This window comes from Plecotus auritus (genome assembly GCF_963455305.1).
Source record: "Plecotus auritus genome assembly, chromosome: 1".
NCBI lineage: Eukaryota > Metazoa > Chordata > Mammalia > Chiroptera > Vespertilionidae > Plecotus > Plecotus auritus.
This window is the reverse complement of record NC_137770.1, coordinates 59,377,973-59,401,028: the sequence shown is the minus strand read 5'-3', so window position 1 is coordinate 59,401,028 and position 23,056 is coordinate 59,377,973. Positions and strand designations below refer to the sequence as shown.

At 40.3% G+C, this 23,056-nt stretch overlaps 1 protein-coding gene across 3 annotated transcripts in view; it reads right to left on the bottom strand.

Annotated features, from left to right (window-relative positions):
* The window catches only part of RAB27A (RAB27A, member RAS oncogene family), a 74,932-nt gene that overhangs the window by 8,843 nt on the left and 43,033 nt on the right, over nucleotides 1-23,056 (bottom strand). For all 3 annotated transcript variants that reach the window (XM_080667617.1, XM_080667619.1, XM_080667618.1), the window contains 4 exons: nucleotides 20,146-20,318; nucleotides 13,449-13,534; nucleotides 11,581-11,684; nucleotides 4,189-4,312 (listed from right to left, as the gene is read on the bottom strand). In XM_080667617.1, the coding sequence (XP_080523743.1) occupies nucleotides 4,189-4,312; nucleotides 11,581-11,684; nucleotides 13,449-13,534; nucleotides 20,146-20,298 (467 nt within the window). In that variant the 5' untranslated portion in view covers nucleotides 20,299-20,318. The remainder of the gene's footprint in view (nucleotides 1-4,188; nucleotides 4,313-11,580; nucleotides 11,685-13,448; nucleotides 13,535-20,145; nucleotides 20,319-23,056) is intronic.

Here is a 23,056-nt window from a genome sequence, read left to right as displayed (position 1 = left end):
AGTGCTTTCTATTCAGTGCATAAGTGTTCTGTCCAGCTATTTGTCAAGGAACATATCTGCCAGCATGCACACCTGACAGTAACTTGGCATCTACACCAGTGGTTCTCAACGTGCGGTCCTCAACCACCACCACCAGCAGCATCTGGAAATCAGTTACAAATGTATATTTGGGGGCTTCGACCCAGATCTACCAAATCAGAAATGGTGAGACACAGCTCTCAGGTGATTCTGATGCACGCTAAAGCTTGAGCTCCAACAGCGTCACCTACAAGAGGCATGTTGACAATGCGGCTCTCCTCTACTATCTTTGTCACTGACTTTGTGGCTATTCTTTGTGTGCATGTGTGTGTTAATCCTCACCTGAGGGCATTTTCCCATTGACTTTTAGAGAGAATGAAAGGGAGGGAGGGAGAGAAGGAAGGAGAGAGGGAGAGAAAAACATCAATGTGAGAGAGAGACATCAATTAGTTGCCCCTCACATGTCCCCAGGGTGGGGAATCAAACCCTAAACCCAGGTACAGGTCCTTGACCAGGAAATTGAACCCCTGGCCCTTTGGTACACGGGTCATGCTCGGCCATGGCTTTGTAACTATTCTTGAAAGTGTTTCAGCAACAGTATGACTTGTAATAGTTTTTACTGGCAGGACTAAAAATTTGAACGAACCTCTGTTTTTGTTCTCTCCTCTGACTTCAACGACAATATTATTCAATGTAACATACTGCAAAGCATTGTTTTGCACTTGTTCTAGCAGAACTTGATTGGTTTACCAATAAATCACTTTGTTGTGTTAGGAAGTGACTCAAGAACATCATATTACAATTTAACCAAATCTATAGCAAAAAAAAACAACAACACGATTTTGCAGGAAATTAGGGATACATGGATTCTTAGTTCTACTAAAACTAAATTTCCTGATAGTCATCATCATGCATCCAGCTCGCTTTTTCCATTTTGGGCTGCTGCATGGAGTTCTCATTCTCTGATTTCCTTGTCCCAGCACACACAGATGTATGTTCCATATTTGCACATCCTTTGTTAGGTTTGCAAAGTTTTTCTGAAACACAGTCTGTCATTCTCTGAATGTATGTATATTTCAGAGAATCACTTGTGAACCACTGATCCATTTTTATGAATTGAGGATAGAAGGCAGCATAATAGTAACAAAAATGCAAATTTATCAGACAACATACAAATGATATGTAGATATGTCATGCCCAGCTGGTATGACTCAGTGGTTGAGCATTGACCCATGAGCCTGGAGGTCACAACCTACAGAACTATATTCTATACTTCCTAAATGTTAAAGGAATTTTGTTTCCATTCCTTTCCATTCTTCTCCAATAGTTTCAATTCCCTTATCTGCTAATTCCATCTCTCCTCATTTTTATTCAATCCAGAAACTTTAGATTGAGCCTCTCTCTTTAAACTACTCCCCAAACCTGTAATCTGAGCACAGATGAAAAGTAATCCCTGTATCCCCAGACTCCCCATATGGTCCGAAAGCAACCTTGGACTCAGGCAGGATGTGGAATGAACCAAGGAAACCAGCAAATGGCTGAAGAAGCTAGGAGGAGGAGGAAGTCAATCCCGACTCTGCCCCAAACTTGAGAATATACTTGTTTGATGTAGCTAACTGTACTGGCTGCCCTAGGTTTTGTTCTTTTGGCCTTTACTAGCACACTTCTCAAAAGCATGGTCTAGGCCTGTGGTTTCCATGGCTTCATCACTTACTTCCTCCTCACCCCCTTGCAACACGGCTCCCAGCTTCAATACTGTGTTCTTGTGGTATCTGATCCCCCCCCTCACTACATTACAGGAGTGCCTTTTAAGGGAGGAAGAGAGCATAGCTCAACCCCTGTGCATGCATATCACATGGAGAACTTTGAAAGATACCAATGTCCAGGCCCCCACCTGTGGTGGCTTTGAATATGTCAATGACATTTCCCAGAATTCCCTTCCCAGGTAGGTTGGATGGGAGAGAGATCTGGGGGAACGGAAGTGAAGCAGAAGCTATTCTGTAGCTGTCACACGTTATTGCTTACCTGCTGGCTCAACTCGTTGGCATAAGCCAGCAGCCAGACCTGCACCTGCTCCATCTTCCCCTCAATCCTGCTCCAGCTTCTCCGACTCCTGGGCCAGGCGTGAGTGTTTAGCTCTGCAAGCAGAGCCCTGGCTGCTGCAGGACACCCACGCCATCCAGGTCAGAGGCGACAATGACTGACAAGGTTTGGGTCCATAAGTATGGGTCCAGCTGCTTCTTGCTCTCTCCCACTTTAGATCCAGCTTCCCTTCCTGACTGCCTGTCCTCTGGACCTCAAGCTTCAGCATCAGACACAAAACTACACCTGACAGAGACTGCCTACCCAGCTCCTACAGAGCATAAAGTCAAACCTCTCTGTACCTAAGTATGTTTGTTCACGGAACCCTGCCTGATAAACCACTCCAGACCAATTATGTCAGAAGCTCAGAGGCGAGGCCCGAACATGAGTATTTGTTGAAAGCTCCCCAGGTGCTCCTAACATGGTTCCCCACCACCTACCCTGAGTGAAAACCTCCACATCTGACTGCAAATCCTCCCCAGCGTGAGCCAGCCTAGTTGATGGGAACCACCCGCTTCCTGGTGCTGGATTTAAGATTTAAAATCCTGTTCTGCCCGACCCTGACCCTGTGTATTTTCTCTGATTTAGTCCTTTTCCTTTTCCACAAATCCAGCCCCTCCCTACTTCACAGATCACTGCCATCTCCCTGTCTCCAGTCTTTCCTCCTTCTGTTTCATCCCCCCTCTCCTCCTGCCCGCAGCCCCCCCCCCCCCCCCCACTGATCTGGAAAAGTGCTGATGACATCCCTCTGTGCTCAAAGGCTTTCAGCAACTCCCTGTCCCCCAGGAAACCAATTTCACTCTCCTTGCGTGATATTCAAAGCTCTGCAGCCTCTGGCCTCTTCCCAGGGGCGGGCGGGCCAACCTATCCTTGCACTCTCTTCCCGGTGTGAATCCCATCCTCGAGTGCTTTCTGAACCTCCATCAGCCGCAGGAAGAGCACAGCCGTGCTCAGACAATGAAAAGGGCAAGGGCCTCCTCTGGCCTCTTTGGATTCTAACAACCAAGGCCACTCACCAGGTAACGTCCCTATACACCACCCCCCTCCACACCACACACTCCTCCTCTCCCCCCACTTCCTTCTCAACCCCACGGGCTGCCTCCCCCTGATATTAAGGGTAATTAATACACACACACTTGAGTGCTTTTTTTTTTTGAGGCAGAAAAAAAGTAAAGTACAAATTCCTGTGTAGGGGTGCCCTTGACACTTTAATAAAAAGTGGTTGACCCCTCCTTTTATGTCCAATGAATGCTGCTGCTATATGATCCTCTTCCCAGAGCTCAAGAACGAAGACAGTTTTAGTTGATTCTCCACCACAAAAGCACAGCCTAAACCACAGGGGATCTTCACACTCCTCTCCCAGCACAGAAAGTTCAAAGCCAAGAAGGCCCTGGTGTATGCTGGAGCTCTCTACAGCAGCAGATGAACTGGCTTTGAAATGTCCTTGTTAAACATAAAGGATGTCCTTATCCCAGGGGTCACCTACTTGCATCTTGCAAAGGAGGCCTTACAAAATTAGGACATCTACCCTCAACGCTGTCTTTCTTCAAACACCAAGAGATTAAGAAAATGGGACGGAAGAACTGAACAAAGGCCCTTCTCCAATGTTTTTTCTATGGTCCCCACTATTATATGATACTAGAGGCCTGGTGCACGATATTCATACACTGGGGGAGAGTCCCTCAGCCTGGCCTGTGCTCTCTTGCAGTCCAGGACCCCTTGGGGGATGTCCACCTGCTGGCTTAGGCCCACTCCCTGCAGCTCACCAGCCGTGAGCCCGACTTCTGGCTGAGCGGCACTTCCCCTGTGGGAGCACACTGACCACCATGGGGCAGCTCCTGCATTAAGTATCTGCCCCCTGGTGGTCAGTGCGCATCATAGTGACTGGTTGTTCCACTGTTCGGTCTATTAGCATATTAGGGTTTTATTATATAGGATTAACATGTAAAGTAGATATTTGATACTTCCCAAGGCCTACAGCTGAATGTTTTGTTTCTGTTTTTTGCTTTTATCTTTTTTGTTATTTATTCATGTGCTAATGTTTAAATTGGACATGTTTTCTCTAGATTTCTCCACAAAAATACTCACCCATATTTCTCTGCAAGTCCTCTGGCCTCTTCCTCTTTCACTGCTCGTTGGTCTTCCAGGTCACTCTTATTCCCACATAACACTATATCTGGGTTTTCACAATATGCATGCATTTGTAGCTGGCCTGTTAATGTAAGAAGATAAGAAAATTATAGGTGAACAATAATGTAAGTGCATGATCAATGGAGAATACATGCAAAAGTACCTGATACAGTGCTTTCAAAGCATCAGCGCCCTCATCTGTCAAACTGAATGGATGAGGCAGAGATGTGAAACTACTCCTGCCCTCAGACACAGACCCCAGCTATGTGTATCAGAGAAGAAAGGGAATACTTAGCCCCCCAAAGTGTGCATGTGCGCAAGTGCACCCACATGCACGCGTGCACGCACACACACATACACACATACACAAAACAGGTAGCAGTCTTTTTATGAAGGTCATTTGAAAAAAACTTGGAGAATTTCCTAGTGCTTATTGCTACTTTTTTTTTTTTTTTTTTTTTTTTTTTTTAGAGAGAAAAAGAAATATTGATTTGTTGCTCTACTTATTTAAGTATTCACTGGTTGACTCTTTTTTGTGCCCTGACTGGAAATCGAACACACAAACTTGGTGTATCAGGACGATGCTCTAACCAACTGAGCTACCCAGCCAGGGTACTTATAGTTCATTTTAAAACTGTTTTTTACCTATTTCCTCTCCACAGCTATCACAATTTTAAGAGTTGTCTTCCTATTAGCTAACCTATTTCTATCTGAAATGGTTTTCATATTTCTCTATTATTCTAAGGCAGAATCAATTCACTTAACACACAACACAGGTTTAAATGCAGAGAGAAAACCCAGAAGAAGCAATCAATGATTCAGTCACCACAACCAAGAAAAAACAGGAGACTACAATTCTTATTCCACTGCTTTTAGTTCTTTTCACTGGAAAACCTGGAAATAGGCATAACTTTAAATCAAACAAAAAAACTTCATTAAGCTGAGTTGTTTAACCTCCCAAAGACGGAAAATAAAGTCTTACTTCTGACTTGTCACACCCATACTGAAATTAAAACAGCCCAAGCTTTCACAAAATTTATGGCCTAATTTATTTTTTACATGGTTAACCAGAAAGTGTTGACATTTTAGTTCCTCATTATGAAGTCATGTTCATTTTATCTTATCAAACATGATAAGTCAAGGCAGCAAGCATTAATTTCAGCTTGATACTTGGTGTAGAATTTCAGAACAATGACCTTTGCCCTAAAGGGACAAGCAGGAAAATAAGAACTATACAGCCAAGACCAAACTGTGTAGTTTCCAACAACAGCCATGCCCTTTCTTTCCTCTGGGCTGTTACACAGGCTGTCCCCACACCCTTGAATACCCAACCGCAACCTTCCTTCAGGGGCTCCCCACCCTTCCTTTAAGACTTGCTTCTTAGTTACCTCTGCTGTGAAATCTTTCTGGTCTCCAGAGTGGCTCTGTGCTCTGTTAACACCTTATATGTCCAGAGTCATGGTTATAAGCATGAACTCAGGATCCGGTGTGTCCCAGGTGGAAGCCTGGCTCTGCCATTTACTAGCTGTGCCACTCTGGGAAACTAATCTGATGATCTGTGCCTCCGTTTCCATATGTAAATGCTGATAATAATGGTACTTACTGTTAGGGTCACTGAAGGAGGAATGCACGAGGTCGAAAGTGGTAAAGAATTATAAATTTATTAGATGATCTGGAACCAGAGGGGCTGAGCCCCAGAATGGTGCCAGCACCCAGGAACAGGGAGTCAGAGATTTTAAAGGACTCTAGGCGGGCTTTTTCAGTGGGCAATTTACTGGGTGGGTCTGGATCCTGAGTAAGTCCAGAGGGGAAGGTTACTGGTCTTAGCAAATGGAATGTGGTCTAAACAAAAGAGAATGTCGGTTGTGAAATGATCTAAAGGTCAGTTTCCCAGGGGAGGGGATATCGATTCAATTATTTGATCAAACTTAACACTTACTTCATAGGGTTAAAGTGGGATTGAATTAGTTAATTCAGTGATTGCTCAAGTAAGGTCCACGGACCAGCAGCCTAAGAACTTGTCCTATATCATAAAGAGCTAATGTGCTAGTTAGACTGAACCGCAGAATGACCATCCGGACGACCATCCAGATGACCTTCTGCATGAAGCGGGGCTGCGAGGGCTGAGCCCCTTGCACGAATTTCATGCATCAGGCCTCTAGTTAGAAATATAATTCTAAGGTCTCAACCCAGATCTACTGAATCAGGAACACTCGGTAGAGTGTCCAGAATCTGTTTGTTGTGATAGATAGATAGATAGATGATAGGTAGATAGATAGATAGATAGATAGATAGATAGATAGATAGATAGATAGATACACACATAAACATACATATATAGGTATATATTTTAAATTATTATTTAGTAAAATAATATTTTATATAAGTTATATTAGTAAAATAAGTTTATATAAGTTAAATAAAAAAGAAGAAATGTTAACAGTGAGAAGAAAAATAAATGTATAAATCAACAAATATTTACTTCTAATTAAGATTTGATATTACCAACTCTAACACTGAACATTATATCTTTAAAAAAAAAACAGGACTAGAGAGAGGAGAATACTTTCCATTGAAGATATGAAATCTTCAATATGTATGTTTTATTTACCTAACTGGGCAGTAAGGACTCTTTTATCCTATAAGGGAGAAAAATACATACATACCATAATTTCACATAATTTTGTCCATTATCTAAAATATATAAAACCTAGAAGGGCAAGATTTATCTAACATCTCAGAGTTTCCCTTTCTACCGATGGAAAAAGAGGTGGGTTGATTCTTTTTCAGTGTCAAAATTCTATGAGCACATATTTAACAAGAGTCCTTATAAAGTGCTTGAGCCCAGCAGGCATGTCTCAGCAGTTGAGCATCGACCTATGAGCCAGGAGGTTGCGGTTTAATTCCCGGTCAGGAAACATGGCCAGGTTGTGAACTCAATCCCCAGTGTGGGGTGTGCAGGAGGCAGCCAATCAATGATTCTCTCTCATCATTAATGTTCCTATCTCTCTCTCCCTCTCCCTTCCTCTCTGAAATCAATAAAAATATATTTTTTTAAAAGATCAATGGAACAAAATAGAAAGCCGCAAAATAAACCCAAGTCAATATGATCAAGTAATATTTGACTGAAGCAAAGAATATACAATGGGATAAAGAAGGTCTATTCAGTAAATGGTGTTGAAAAATTGGACAGGTACATGCAAAAAATAAACTAGACCACCTTCTTACACTATATATAAGAAAAAGCTCAAAATGGACTAAAGATTTAAATGTAAGACTCAAAACCTTAAAACTAGAAGAAAACATAGGGGGTAAAATCTCAGACATTTCCCTTAGCAATAGTTTCTCTGATAATCTCCTCTGGCAAGAGAAACAAAAGAAAAAATAAACAAATGGAGCTACATCACTTTATTATTGCTGTATATGTGCTCCATGTGAGTGACGTGGGTGCTTATGTAGGTGGGTTCCAACTTATGGCGAAAACTGTGTTATGTCGTGCTGTAGGAACGGATCTCCGACGTAACCCGAGGACCTACTGCATGCACATTTATGTTCATTGCAGCATTATTTATAACTAGAGGCCCGGTGCATGAAATTCTTGCACTGGGTGAGGGTCCCTCAGCCTGGCCTGCACCCTCTTGCAGTATGGGACCCCTCGGGGGATGTCCGACTGCTGGCCTAGGCCTGATCCTGCAGCAACTGGACATCCCTCTCGCAGTCCAGGACCCTGCAGGGGATGTAGCAGTGCACCAAGTAGTAGGCAGCCAGGGAGGAGTCCGAATTGGGGTGGGGTGCCATGCCACTCATGCTCATCCCAGCCCACTGCACCTGCTGCCGAGGAGTCGGGAAAGGCTCCCACCGTGGCAGCTGTGCTCACCAGCTGTCAGCCCAGTTTCTGGCTGAGCAGTGCTCCCCATGTGGGAGCACACTGACCACCAGGGGGCAGCTCTTCCATTGAGCTTCTGCCCCTTGATGGTTAGTACGCATCATAGCGACCATTCATTCTGGTAGTTCCACCATATGGTCGCTTAGGCTTTTATTATATAGTCAAAATATGGAAGCAACTCAAGCGCCCATCAATAGATGAGTGGATAAAGAAGATGTTACACACACACACACACACACACACACATTATTGGGCCATTAAAAAGAAGAATGAAATCTTACCATTTGCAACAGCATGGATGAGCTAGAGCAGTGGTTCTCAACCTTTCTAATGCCGTGACCCTTTAATACAGTTCCTCATGTTGTGGTGACCCCCAACCATAAAATTATTTTCGTTGCTACTTCATAACTGTAATTTTGCTACTGTTATGAATTGTAATGTAAATATCTGTGTTTTCCGATGGTCTGAGGCTCTACAGCAGCGGTTCTCAACCTGTGGGTTGTGACCCACAGGTTGAGAACTGCTAGCAGGGTCACCTAAGACCATCGGAAATATCTGTGTTTTCCGATGGTCTTAGGCTCTACAGCAGCAGTTCTCAACCTGTGGGTTGTGACCCACAGGTTGAGAACTGCTAGCAGGGTCACCTAAGACCATCGGAAAACACAGATATTTACATTACAATTCATAACAGTAGCAAAATTACAGTTATGAAGTAGCAACGAAAATAATTTTATGGTTGGGGGTCACCACAACATGAGGAACTGTATTAAAGGGTCACGGCATTAGAGAGGTTGAGAAACACTGAGCTAGAGGGTATTATACTAAGTAAAATAAGTCAGACAGAGAAAGACAATAACCACATAATTTCACATACATATGAAATCTAAAGAGAAAAATAAATAAAAATAGAAACAGACCCATAGAAACAGAGAACAGACTAATGGTTGCCAAAGTGGAGGGGCTTGTGGGGGCTGGGTGAAAAAGGTGAATGGACTAGAGTGTACAAATTGGTGGTTACAAAATAGTCATGGGGATATAAAGTACAGCATAGGAGATGCAGTTAATAATCCTACATAATAAAAGGCTAATACGCAAATCAACCAAACAGTAGAACGACCAGTCACTATGATGTGCACTGACCACCAGGAGGCAGACGTTCAATGCAGGAGCTGTCCCCTGGTGGTCAGTGTGCTCCCACAGGGGGAGCACCGCTCAGCCAAGAACCCTGAGCCGGTCTCACAGCTGGTGAGCGCAGCAGCGGTGGCAGGAGCCTTTCCCGCCTCAGCAACAGTGAGTGCTAAGGATGTCCGACTGATGGCTTAGGCCCGCTATCCAGGTGGAGTGGGCCTAAGCCATCAGTCAGATCCCCCGAGGGCTCTCAGACTGCAAGAGGGAGCTGGTCGGTCTGAGGAACACCCTCCAGTGCTCGAATTTTGTGCACCAGGCCTCTAGTATTGTAATAACTATGTACAGTGCCAATTCAGTACTGGAAATACCAGGCGGAACACTTTTAAAGTATATGACTGTCTAACCACTATGCTGTATACCTGAAACTAATACAAAATAATATTAAGTGTAAACTCTAATCTATAATAATAAAAGCGTAATATGCTAATTAGACCAGACATCCTTCCAGACAACCTTCCAGATGAAGCCAGGGCTGTGAGGGAAGCCCAGGTCCTGGGTGCCAGAGGGAAGCCGGTGCTGGCAGCTGGGGGAAGGAAAGCCTACTCTTGCACGAATTTTGTGCATCGGGCCTCTAGTACAATAATAAAATTAAGAAACAAAATTAAGGTTTTCTATTATCAAAACCACAGCCAATGCCCTAGCCGGTGTGGCTCAGTAGATAGAGTGTTGACCTGTGGACTGAAGGGTCCCAGGTTCGATTCTGGTCAAGGGTATGTACCTCAGTTCCAGGCTCCTCCCCTGCCCAGGCCCTGGTTAGGGCATGTGCAGGAGGCAACCAATCGGTGTGTTTCTCTCACATCAATGTTTCTCTCTGTCTTTCCTTCTCTCTTCCTCTCTCTCTAAAAATCAATGGAAAAATATCCTGGAGTGAGGATTTGAAAACAAAACAAAATAAAACAAAAACTCACAGCCAATACTAACAAATTACCAAGTAATTTTGAAGTAGGAGGTAATTTTTAAGTGTTTTCATTATAAATATTTGGATATTAAAAATTTAACATCAGAGCCTTTCCCAGTAGATTTTCTAGGTTTATACTAATACAGCTAATGGAGGTAAATGTATATTCGCAAGCTGTTATTTGGTCCAGTAGCAGGATTTTAGATTAGGATCTCTCCAAAAAGCCAAAATGAAGATATAGCCTATCTAATAAAGAGGGAATATGCTAACTGACCATCACGCCCTCACAAAAGATGGCGGCACCCACAGCCAATAAGGAGGGAATATGCTAATTGACTGCCACGCCCTCAAAGATGGCAGCGCCCACAGCCACAAGATGGCAGCGCCCAGTCCTCTCAGCCCCGCCGGGGTGGCAGGGGTGCTGCACAGCTGGGCCCGCCCCCAGGAGGGTCAGGACACTCTGCAGACCTACCTCCAGAGTCCCCCAGTCCCCTCAGACCCCCCGCCACAGGCAAGCCTCGGATGTCGGCTGCCCAGTCACCCAGGGCTGCCAGAGGCTCAGGTAACTAGGGCTGGCTGAGGCTTGTGCTGCTGGCAGTGGCAGCAGCAGAGGTGTGATGGGGGTGTCGCCTTCCCCTGATCACCGGATCACCTCCCACCCCTGAGGGCTCCCGTACTGTGAGAGGGGGCAGGCCGGGCTGAGGGACTCCCCGCTCCAGTGCATGAATTTTCATGCACCGGGCCTCTAATATATATATATTTGTGTGTGTGTGTGTGTGTGTGTGTGTGTGTGTGTGTGTGTGTGTAGATAGATAGATAGATAGACAGGCAGACAGACAGATAGTGCTGGGACCACTTTTGCCAATGGAGTTCTAGAGTCCTCCAGGCAAATGCCTGGCCCTCAAAACAGAGAAGGGGCTCTAAGCATATTAGAGACATGCAGCCAGGGGTCTAATCCATGAAGCCTTCAAAGGTCTATATGTAATCAGTGTGATATATGTTTTAAACCCTGGGATGATACAAGACTTGATAGCACACAATAGGCAAGGTGATACTTAGTGATTTAACCCCTCTAGGCCTGTATATCCTCATCTATAAAAGGGGGATGAGTCTCCTCTGTGGAAAAGACTGACTAAGAGATTGCATGGAAGGCAGGGCCTTATACCTGGAGCATGGGAAGTACTCAACAAATCAAAGTTAGTATTACTAGAAAAAGCAGAGTATTTTAGTTATCTTTGCCCCTAAACTAATAGCCATGCTCCTTTATATGCATTTTAAACAGCACTAGGATTTCTCCCAAATTAATTTACAACAAAAGTAGAATATAAGAGGCCATTTTATTGTAGGGAGTGGGAGGCAGGGAGACAATAACACTTACTTATCCAGTTCCTGACATTGAGGAAACTTTGTTCATTTGTCAGATCAAAAAGCAGAAGAAACCCCATAGCATCTCTGAAGAATGCTGTTGTCAAGCTCCGAAACCTAGGAACATAAGAGCAGACTGATCACCTAAACCATGGCCCCCCTCCTGAAGCATGAAGCTACCACCATGCCCTCAGCCTCTCACCATAGTTCATAAATAACAAATTAGATGCTTAATAACGTGCCATTGTTTATAATAACTTCACATTATACATGAATATTGTAGCTCTTAGTTACACTAGATTTAGTGAAGAATGTGATTATAAGTGACAATTTAATAGTATAAAGTTATGAGTATAATCAATATTAGGTATCTTACAAAATATAATAAATAGCTACCTAGAGCAAGAATATTTGAAATATATCCTGAGAGGACTGGGCGCTGCCATAAATGTCAACAATTATCAAAAGTTATACTTGGAACTTTTAAAGTAAAATAAAAATAACCTGTATCAATGAAAAAAATTTTTTAAACAAATTAGGTGCTGATATTCCAAAAGTGGATAAGACAGTTATTTATCACTTCTGTAAGTTTATGTGTTAACAGACCATGTGATTCAAAAACCCAGCCTGCTGGACAGGGATGACAGAACTAGTTTATGATCCTTTAGTATCACCCAAGAATTTATTGTCCAACGAAGAGTGAATTAGACCCAAACAATGGAGCTTGCTATGTATGTTTTCCTTGTCCTATGAAGGTTGGCTTGACTTGACATTACAATGTGTTTCATGACCTTTTGATTTCAATCTCAGGCATTAAGGTGGGAGTAGTAATGACTCAGCACCTGTTCTTCTTTGGTACTCTCTCTTCCAAGGCTTTATCCTACTGTCTCCCCTCTCTCCCTCCAGCAGTCAGTTTCCTCTTACTTTGCCTTTATACAAAGCCTACAATGGACAGACACATGCTCCAAGGAAGAAAATACTGGTATGAATTTGTCATCTAACCTTCTAAGCTTTCTCAAATATTTTTAGTTAATGTTTTTACAAAAAATAGTCCTTATCTTTAGAGATACATACCAAAATAGTTATGAATGAATAATCAGATATTTGGAATTTGCTTAAAAATAATTTAGGAAAGGGAGAGAATAGGAATGAGGGGCATACATAAAATAAGATCGGCCACAAGTTGATGACTGTTGAAACTGGGAAATGAATACATGAGTTCATTATATACTTGAAGTTTTCCATAATGAAAAGTTTTTAAAAAGCCTTCAAAGAGTCTGAGAGAAAAACCTGGAATCTTAGCTAACTAAAAGCAATTTTATATCAAGATTCCATATGACTGATTTGGGTTAAGCAACTTCTGACCATATGGATTAATTCCAACCAGATTTTCCACTTGGTTTTCAAGAATAATACAGACAGGGGTGGGCAAAAGTAGGTTTACAATTGCGAGTACATGAAAGTTTATTCTTGTATTATTGTTTATTAATTCTCGTATATTTTCCCATACGAATAACTGTAAACCTACTTTTGTTCTCCCCTTTACAACTCTGTGCCTTTTGTGTGGTTGAGTAAATAGCAAAGGTCAATGGAGAAAAGTGTGTAAGCCTTTTAAAAATGAAGAAAACAAAAAAGAGACCATAAGTAAGGTTGATCCATTTTGAAAAAGATTCGTTTTTCCTTTGACTTTGTATGGAATAAAGAAATAAAGCCACCATTATCAACTCAGACTGATCAACGTCCTGCTAATTTGGCAGCGTGGCTTATCCAGGTGCAAATGGACTAAGCTGGCCTTTTCCTGCTCGGGTCGCTGTACGAAAAGTGTAGCTGCTCTTCCCTTCCCTCCGGTAAGAAGCACATGCATAACTGAAGACCACATACCTCTCCTGCCCTGCTGTGTCCCATAACTGCAGGTGGATTCTCTGGCCCCTGCCAAGGGCTCCGTCTGGCCCATTGGCTCTGTATACCTACAACAGCAAAGAAAAAGAAGAAGAGAGAACTTTCTGAGACCAGTGGACTCTTCTTACTTCCCTATTCAGTACAATTACAGCATAAAACTCTAAAGAAAATCCCATTTGGAATATAACCTTGTTTGTATTTTATTCCAAATAATTATCTTTAGATAATACAATAATTTGCATTACCATGTATATATATATTATATACTTTTATAAATATATTATGAAATCTATAAATAATACATAATTTCTATAACATAATAATTAGCTCACTTTTCCTCAAAGAACCCTCAGGTCATGCATTTTAAGAAATATTACCTTTCTATGACTTTTCCCATCCTATCTTTAAAAATACTCTTAAAACAATTTTATAGGAAGTACCTCTGAAACTCTCTTTCTCCATAAAAGCAATGAAAACATTGGCACAAACTGTCAAAATCAACTTTTTCAGGACTCCAAATATCAGTAAAAATAATAAGCTCTGTGCTATTTTAACTTATCCTATTCTCATCTCCCCATTCCTGGCTCCCAGTAGTCCTAAAAACCAACATATGCATAACTATGATAGCTGTGAAAACCATCAGTATAGCAGCCACTGCAAGCAGTGGAGGCAAAACAGGTTTGGAGCTGCCCCTAAAATCTCATCCCCAGAGAACTGAAAGCTGCATATAAAGCTCCATTCCCAGGCCTGGTCTTTATTTTACCTGCCTCGGAGCTTGCTCTATGAGAATAACCCTATTCCTAGGGCATTGTTGAAAATTATCAACATCAAGTATTTAACATCACAGCTACTGAAGGCAAAAAATACCAGTTGGGGCTAACAAAAAATCTAACCAAAAAGACTTAAAAAAGAAAAAAAAAAACACAGGAAATGAGATGTCTATACAGAGATTTGAAAAGCTCCAAAATATTCCTTGTTATCTATTAGGCCATGCTCATGTTTAGGGCTGTACATATGCCCAGGAAAGATCTGAAAAAGCCCTAAGCTCACACCTCTGGCTGACCTTGAGGCTCTTCTCAAGCAAGATGGGAAGGGTAAGATTTATAAACCATCTACTAGAGCCGTGGTCAGCAAACTGCGGCTCGCGAGCCACATGCGGCTCTTTGGCCCCTTGAGTGTGGCTCTTCTACAAAATACCATAGCCTGGGCAAGTCTATTTTGAAGAAGTGGCATTAGGAGAAGCTTAAGTTTAAAAAATTTGGCTCTCAAAAGAAATTTCAATTGTTGTTCTGTTGATATTTGGCTCTGTTGACTAATGAGTTTGCCGACCACTGTACTAGAGTATTAAGCACATGTCACAGCACACACACATACATATACACACATGCACACACAATCCCTCAGGAAAGATGACTTTCTGGTTTAAGGAATTTAAGAAATGCTCTGTCCACTCATTAGCTGACCACTAAGTTAACTGAGCAAAGACTTCAGAAGCTGCACAAAGAATACACTTTATAGAATTAGCCCAGGTATGTCACTAAATAAGCAAATAGCAACATAAATAAACAAACAGCAAAAAAAGAGAAACACTCAGAGGGGGGAGGAATCTGATTTCCAGAGTTGCCACATTTTATTATTTCAAATGTCTAGTTTTCAACAAAAGTTATGAGACATACAAAGAAACAAGAAGATATGGCCCAAATACTGGGAAAAAAGCAACCTATAGAAACTATTCTTGAGGAAGCCCAGATGTTGAACTTGCTAGACAAAGACTTTAAATCAGCAATTATAAATCTGTTCAAAGAACTAAATAAAATCATGTCTGAAAAATTAAAGTATGAGAATAATGTCCTACTGAATACAAAAGGTCAATAAAGAGATATAAAAATAGAATATTATAGATATTCTACTATATAGAAGTATAATACAGTATTCATCAGAGGAGCTCAAGAGCAGACCTAAACTGGCAGAATAAATAACCACTGAATTTGAAGATAGGTCATTTGAGATTATCTACTCTAAGGCACAGAAGGAAAAAAGAATGAAGAAAAATGAAAAGTTTCAGAAATCTATGAAACACCATCGAACATACCAACATATGCATACTGGAAATCCTATAGTAAGAGGAGAAAGTGAAAGGGAGAGAAAACATATTTGAAGAATAATAGCCAAAAAATTTCCCAAATTTGATGAAAAACATTCATCTGTATATTCAAAAATTCAGTGAACTCCAAGAAAGATAAGATTATAAAAACTAGACACACAATCATCAAACTGTCAAAATCCAAAGACAAAAAGAGAATCTTAAAAGCAGCAAGTGAGCCGAAACCGGTTTGGCTCAGTGGATAGAGCGTCGGCCTGCGGACTGAAGGGTCCCGGGTTCGATTCTGGTCAAGGGCATGTACCTTGGTTGTGGGCACATCCCCAGGAGGGGGTGTGCAGGAGGCAGCTGATCGATGTTTCTCTCTCATCGATGTTTCTAACTCTCTATCCCTCTCCCTTCCTCTCTGTAAAAAATCAATAAAATATATTTTTTTAAAAAAAAGCAGCAAGTGAAAAGTGATACATTACATACAAGGGATTCCAATAAGACTAAGAGCTTATTTGTCATCTAAAACAATCAAGGCCAAAGGCAGTAGGATGACATAATCAAAGTGCTAAAAGAAAAAAGACTATCAACCAAGTGTACCAGCAAAGGAGCTACATAGGTAATTATAAAAGACAGTATAAATGTATTTTTTTTAAATATATTTTATTGATATTTCACAGAGAGGAAGGGAGAGGGATAGAGAGCTAGAAACATCGATGAGAGAGAAACATCGATCAGCTGCCTCCTGCACACCTCCCACTGGGGATGTGCCCGCAACCACGGTACATGCCCTTGACCGGAATCGAACCCGGGACCCTTCAGTCCGCAGGCCGACGCTCTATCCACTGAGCCAAACCGGTTTCGGCTAAATGTATTTTTGTAAATCCTTTCTTTCATCTAATCAAAACACAACAGCATAAAGTAATAATTATAAATCTGTGTTGATGGGCACACAGTGTATAAAGATGCAGTTTGTATGACAGTAATAGTGCAAAGGAACAGCAAGGTTGGTGTAACATACAAAAATCAATCACTGTAATACACCATAATAATAAAACCACAATACCATGTCAATAGATGCAGACAAACTATCTGAACAAATCCAGCAACTTTCATGATAAAAGCACTGAACAAATTAGGAACAGAAATGAACTTCCTCAACCTGAAAAACAGCAGCTCTGAGAAATGCATAGTTTATACTGGTACTTACTGGTGACTGTTGGAATGCTTTCTCCCTAAGATCAAAGACAAGGATGTCCTCTCTCATCACTTCTATTCAACATTTTACTGAAGGTTCTCACCAGGGCAATTAGGCAAGAAAAAGAAATAAAATATATCCAAATTGGAAAGGAAGAAGTAAATAGAAGATGATGTGATCTCGTATTGAAAATCCTAAGGAATAAATACACACACGTAGACACACACACACTTAGAATGAATAAATAAGTTCAGTAAGGTTCCAGTATTTAAGATTAATTTACAAAATAAATTGTATTTCTATATACTGGCAACAAACAATTCAAAAATTAAATTAAGAAAAAAATTGAATTTACAATAGCATGAAAAAGATTAAGATATTTAAAGATAAATTTAACCAAAAAAATGTAACACACACTCTGAAAACTACAAAATACTGTCAAAAGAAATTGAAGATCTAAATAAATGAAAAGACATTCTATGTCTATGGGTCAGAAGACTTAATATTGTTAACATAAAAATACTCCCCAAATTGATGTGCAGATTTAATGCAAGCCCTATCAAAATCTCAACTAGCTTCTTTGTAGAAAGTGACAAACTGACCTTAAAATTCATATGGAATTGCAATGAATTCAAAACAATCTTGAAAAAATGAGGACTCATACTTTCCAATTTCAAAAGTTACTACAAAGCTACAGTAATCAAGATAGTATAGCACTGGCATAAGGATAGACATATAGATAAATAGAATCGAATTGAGTTCAAAAATAAACCTTACATTTATTGTCAACTGATTTTCAATAAGAGTGTCAAGACCACTCAATGGAGATCAAATAGTCTTTCCAACAAATTGTGCTGGAGCAACAGGCTATCCATACACAAAAAAATGAAGTTGGATCCCTATTCACACTATGCATAAAAAATAGCTCAAAATGGATCATAGTCCTAAATGTAAGAGTTAAAACTATTTGCATATCATATATCTAATAAGAACACTTATCTAGAATATATTTAAAACTCTTAAAATTTAACAAAAAGACAACCAACTTCAAAATAGATAAAGGCAATAAAAAGTATATTTAAAGAAATAGACAAAGAACCTGATTAGACATTTCTCCAAAGACAATATACAAATGGACAATAAAGCACATGAAAAGATGATTGCTCAACAACATTCATTAGGGAAATTTAAGTCAAACCTACAATGAGATACCATTTCACACCCACTAGAATGGCTATCATCAAATAGATAATAACAAAAGTTGGTGAGAATATGGAGAAATTGGGACCCTCTTACATTTCTGGAAATGTAAAATGGTGCAACATCTTTGGGAAATTTTGGAAGTTCCTAGGCATATGCATAAGATATTTGAAAACATACGTCGTCACATAAGAGATATGATAACAAGTCCATGCACAAAAAAAACTTTTGTATGTTAATGGAAACATTATGCATAAAAGTGAAACAACCCAAATGTCCACCAATAGATGAATGGATAAACAAAATGTGGTATGTAGATCAATACAATAAAATATGATTTGATCATAAAACAGAATGAAGTTCTGATACATGCTACAACATGAATGATCCCCAAAAATATGCTAAGTGAAAGAAGCTTGACACAAAAGGCCACATATTGTATGATTCCATTTATATGATATGTCCAGAGAATAGGCAAATCCTTCTAGAATAGACTAGTGGCTGGGGGAAGGGGAAATGGGGAATGACTGCAAAAGAGTATGAGGTTTCTTTCTGGGGTGATGAAGTGCTCTAAAATTAAATAGGGGTGACAGTTGCACAACTGTAAATATACTAAAAACCACTGAATTATACACTTTAAATGGGTGAAACTTATGTTAAGTGAATTATATCACAAGAAAGCTATTTTTAAAAAACAACGTTATAAAATGGGAATTAATAAATAAATATAATCACATATATATATTAATTCTACCAATTATATGTCAATATTGAAACTTTCATAAAGATCCTATTATTACTCAGTGGGTCTGAGTCTCTAGAAGACTCTCTGGTAATGGAAGAAAACACCTATGGTGGGTAGAAGGAATGAATGCTTCTGTCCGGGAGACAGGGGCTCTGCATCTTTCCCAGGTAGAACATGTTCCATGGCAGGGTCTTTGTCATTGATCTCCTGACCACTTCCTGACTGGCTTCATGGTAACAGTCAATTTTTTTAGCAAGAAATATAGTTCATGAAAAAAGCCATCTTCATTCCTCTGCAATTCTGACACAGTGACCTCCTGCCTTCCCCTCCACCACCAGAATATTTTTTGGTTGTGTGGTCCTTTAAAAATAAAAAATAAATTAAAAAAAAAAGAGCCTCTTGCCTTAGCTGATATGGCTTAGTGAATAGAGCGTCAGCCTGTGGACTGAAGGGCCCCAGGTTGGATTCCAGTCAAGGGCACATGCCTGGGTTGTGGGCTTGATCCCCAGTAGGAAGTGTGCAGGAGGCAGCCAATTGATGATTCTCTCTCACCATTGATGTTTCTATCTCTCTTTCCCTTTCCCTTCCTCTCTGAAATCAATAAAAATGTGTGTGTGTGTGTGTGTGTGTGTGTGTGTGTGTGTGTGTGTTTTTAAAAGAGCCTCTTCCCTCATCATTCTGCAGAACTTCTGTTTCCCTTGTTACTTCCCAGATCAACACACACTACCAGCATTCCTATTCCAACCACACCCTCCTGTCAGCAGCGAGTTCTGCCACTTAGTGTCCATGTGGGATTGCTGAGGCCTTAATTAAGAGAAAACTCATTAAGAATGACATCAAAGGTGGAAAATATAACAGATAAAATAGGGGTATAAGGGGCAGGATGTTTTGTAGGCTTCAGAGCAATAACTTTGTGGACTTCAGAGGGAAGATACAAGCCAAAAAGGTATCGAGGAAAAATTAAAAAGAAGCTTCACTTTTACTTTGTCTACTTAGTTATATATGAAGTGTCCCTCAGCACAGCCTTTTAAATCACATTGCCAGGATTAAATATAATACACTTTCATATGTACGCCTTAATTTAATTTTTTGAAGATATTAATTGATTTTTAGAAAGAGAGGAAAGGAAAGGGAGAGACAGAAATATCAATGTGAGCAATACATCAATTGGCTGCCTCCTGAATGCCCCCTACTGGGAATTTAGCCTGCAATAGGGCATGCGCCTGGGCTGGAAATCAAACCAGCAACCTTTTGGTGCATGGGACGATGGTCAACCAACTGAACCACAGTGGCCAGGGCTGTATCCTTTAATTTTAGATTCCAACCTTTGTCCTCCTAATTCCTACAAAGTAGACTAAACAGACAGGCAAATGTGGACTCAGAGATTACATTTTTACCTTTTTTTTTTTAGAGATTACATTTTTAGATGGGAGGATATAGAACTTACCACTCTCTTTTCCCTGAAATCAATGCCCACTGTTGTGATAAATTTGGAGTTGAATTTACCATCTGTGTACTGGTAAAGTACACTGGTCTTCCCTACTCCAGAGTCTCCCAAAGCTAAAAACTTGATGAGGTAATCATAGTCTCCATCAGACATAATGAAGAACTCTGGTTCGCCTGCAAAAAACAAACATTACAAAATATTAGACTCCTCCATGAATAAAGTGGCTTACTTTAATATCCAGGTCAACAAGTACGTCTATATAACATCTATATGCCTAACAATTCTGTGAGGAGAGGATTAGATATTGTTCACTGCCCCCAAAGACCTAGTAATTTGCTAGAAGAGTTGCTACTGAAATAGTAAATAACTAACAGTTCAGTTTAAATTGAATACAGTACTCTTAAGACAAAAATTCCAAGTGAGAATGATAATCAAGAAGGTAATGGTCATTAAGTCTTATATGCAGATCATTTGAACAAAAATTAACGAAAGAGGGAGGGAGGGAGGGAGAGAGAGAGAGAAAGGAGAATGTTACAGGAATAATAACAATTCTTAGAGCACAAGTGGTTCCAATTCTTCCCCCAACTCTACTTCTTTTTCAAAGTCTCCGAGTGCTGGATCCTTGGCTTTTCTCGCCTTTTACTTGGACATCTAGGCAATTTCACTTATCCTATTAATTTTCTAAGGCCATTTTAGTTCCTTTAAAGACAATGCTAAATTAGCAGGTAACATCTGGCTTGCAGCTTCATTATTATTATTATTATTATTATTACATGACACATATTAAATCAGACTTTTCTGGACTCTCACTGCTTACTTGGAAACTGAGTTCTAGATCTGAGCAGTCACTGCACAGAGACCATAATTCACAACAAAAAGCTCATTTACCTCTTCTTGCCTTGATATTCTAACAAGAAATGCTACCTATTCAGCTCTTTGATGTTGACTAACACAAAAGTCCACTTTAGAGAAGAAAAATTATTTTTACCAACAAGACCTAACCATGCTTATTTTTTATCCTTTGCAATCATGATTTTTTTAAATTATCCTCTAAATAGATTCAAACTATTCAAAATTTCAGTCTGTCTAAAAATGTAGCCTGTCTCCCAGGAAGGCTTCTCTTTACCCTCCCATTTCTAATTCCAAGAAATCCTCCTGAAAATTAGAAAAATAATCAGCTATCCCATTACCACTGACAACTCTACTTGCCCATTCAAACATACGTATTCCCCCATCCACACACACATCAGATCCCCTCCCTTAGATGCTGCTGATTTTCCTCTCATTCTCTCCTTTTCCCAGCCCCATATCCAGAAACTTTACCACAGTTCTCAGTATGTCCTATAGAATTATTTCCATAGAATTTATTTCCATAAAATCAATAAAAACTCAGGCAAGGACATCCATCGGTTCTGAAGGTTGCCACCCCAACCCCATCCTCAGTTTGGTGACTCACTTTATGCTCAAAAATCCTAATTGCTGAGACCCAAGAGCCACTCCATGTACTTCCTCAGAGTGTCTGAGTGCAAACTAACTTCACATTCAGATACGGCTGGTCGGTCGATAAGGGCAGAGCCTCTATAAACATTCATAATACTGTTTGCACAATATAAAGAATGACATTTTACAGATGATGGCTTTCCTATGTCATAGCTTCTGTATTCACAGGTGTAGGCTACCAGTATTAATAGCATATAACAGAATTCTTCTCCAAAAGATGATCACTTGGGTACAAATAAATATTCTAGTGTATCATATTGCAGCATCTTACTTGGCTCCAAGTTATTCAGAAATAAGAGCTAAGAATTTTAAAGTGGGTCCCGTTAATGTTTAATCATTTGGGGGAGGGGGCCTCTTAAAATGAATGAGGAAGCAGAAAGCAACTCCAAATTCTGCAATGATAGTGATGCAAGAAGACACTGTGGCTGCCTTATTTCCTCTTTACATTTAATTTGAAAAAAATTGGTCATTTCTATAAGTATGTTTTTATATCATTTAAGGTACAAAAGAAAATGCTGTCACCAATGGTATCACTATTCTAGAATTCTCTAAACCCACTTGAATGGAATGTAAAGACAGATGAAACTATCTTTGTTGCACCAAAAGTTAATGGTATCATGGGAGAAGAATCACACATGTAAGTCTACAGATAATCTTCATGGGTTCTGTTTTCTATTCATGCTGATAGCAATACATAAGTTTGTTCCTAAACCAACCCCCCATAAAGGAAGTGTTAACAAACCAAATACTATAACTGAAGGTATAGAAATGCCACCATCAATATTCATCACAGTTTGCATTCTTCAGACTGTACCTTTAGACAATGATCTGCCTTATCTGAAAATAAATGCTCAGACCTTTCATTCTCTGGGCTCGGTTTTCTAAAGGATAAGTAGAACCCAGAAAGGTTAATTCGTTTGCACAACCAGTGTCCATTCTAGCCCAAACTTAGTGTCCATCACTCACGTTTTTACAAATGCATGTTGGGCTTACAAGCAACTAGATATAGCCCCAGATGGTTTGGCTCAGTTGTTAGAGCGCTGGCTTGCAGATTGAAGGGTCTGTGGTTCGATTCGGTTGGGGTGCACACAATCCATGTGTCTCTCTCACGTCAATGTTTCTCTCTGTCTCTCCCTCTCACTTCCACTCTCTCTAATAATCAAATGAAAAAATATTCTCGGGTGAGGATTAACAAAACAAAATAAAACAAAACAAAAAGCAGAGCTGGGTTGAATCCCCATGTTTCTCACATACCATCTACCCACACTCAGGGGCTTTAAGCCCTGCATTTCATGTTTCCATTCTATGAAAAAGAAGATGATGTGCACTATCTCAAGACATTGTCCTAAGGATTGAATGGGATACTCTTTTTTAAAAAATATATTTTTATTGATTTCAGAGGGGAGGAGAG